The 264-nt window shown below is 58.3% G+C and overlaps 1 protein-coding gene across 1 annotated transcript; it reads right to left on the minus strand.

Moving 5' to 3' along the window:
- Positions 1-4: 4 nt before the first annotated feature.
- Positions 5-260, minus strand: LOC107988285 (free fatty acid receptor 3-like; the record flags this gene model as incomplete). The annotated part of the gene is made up of 1 exon (XM_017031172.2): positions 5-260. A coding segment is annotated over one exon (256 nt), but the record flags the coding sequence as incomplete, so codon positions are not given.
- Between the last annotated feature and the right edge of the window lie 4 nt (positions 261-264).

Consider the following 264-nt stretch of genomic DNA (forward strand, 5'->3'; position numbering starts at 1 on the left):
GTGCAGCCACAGAGGCGTCTCTTCACCCGGGCTATGATGCCGGCCACGTTCCCCCTCATGGCCGAGGAGGAGAAGTAGAAGATGAGTGGATCCAGACAGGCGTTGAAGGTGCTGCACAACAGAGCCTTGTCTCTCCACTTTGGACTCTTCCACTGGATGAAGCCCACGATGTGGGACACGTTGTAGGGTCCGAAACAGATAGCAAAGACCAGCAGGGTTCCAACAGCCATGCCGATGGCCCGCAGACGTCGGCGTCGGTTGATG

Source organism: Cynoglossus semilaevis, unplaced genomic scaffold (assembly GCF_000523025.1).
Source record: "Cynoglossus semilaevis isolate Cse_v1.0 unplaced genomic scaffold, Cse_v1.0 C18400634, whole genome shotgun sequence".
NCBI lineage: Eukaryota > Metazoa > Chordata > Actinopteri > Pleuronectiformes > Cynoglossidae > Cynoglossus > Cynoglossus semilaevis.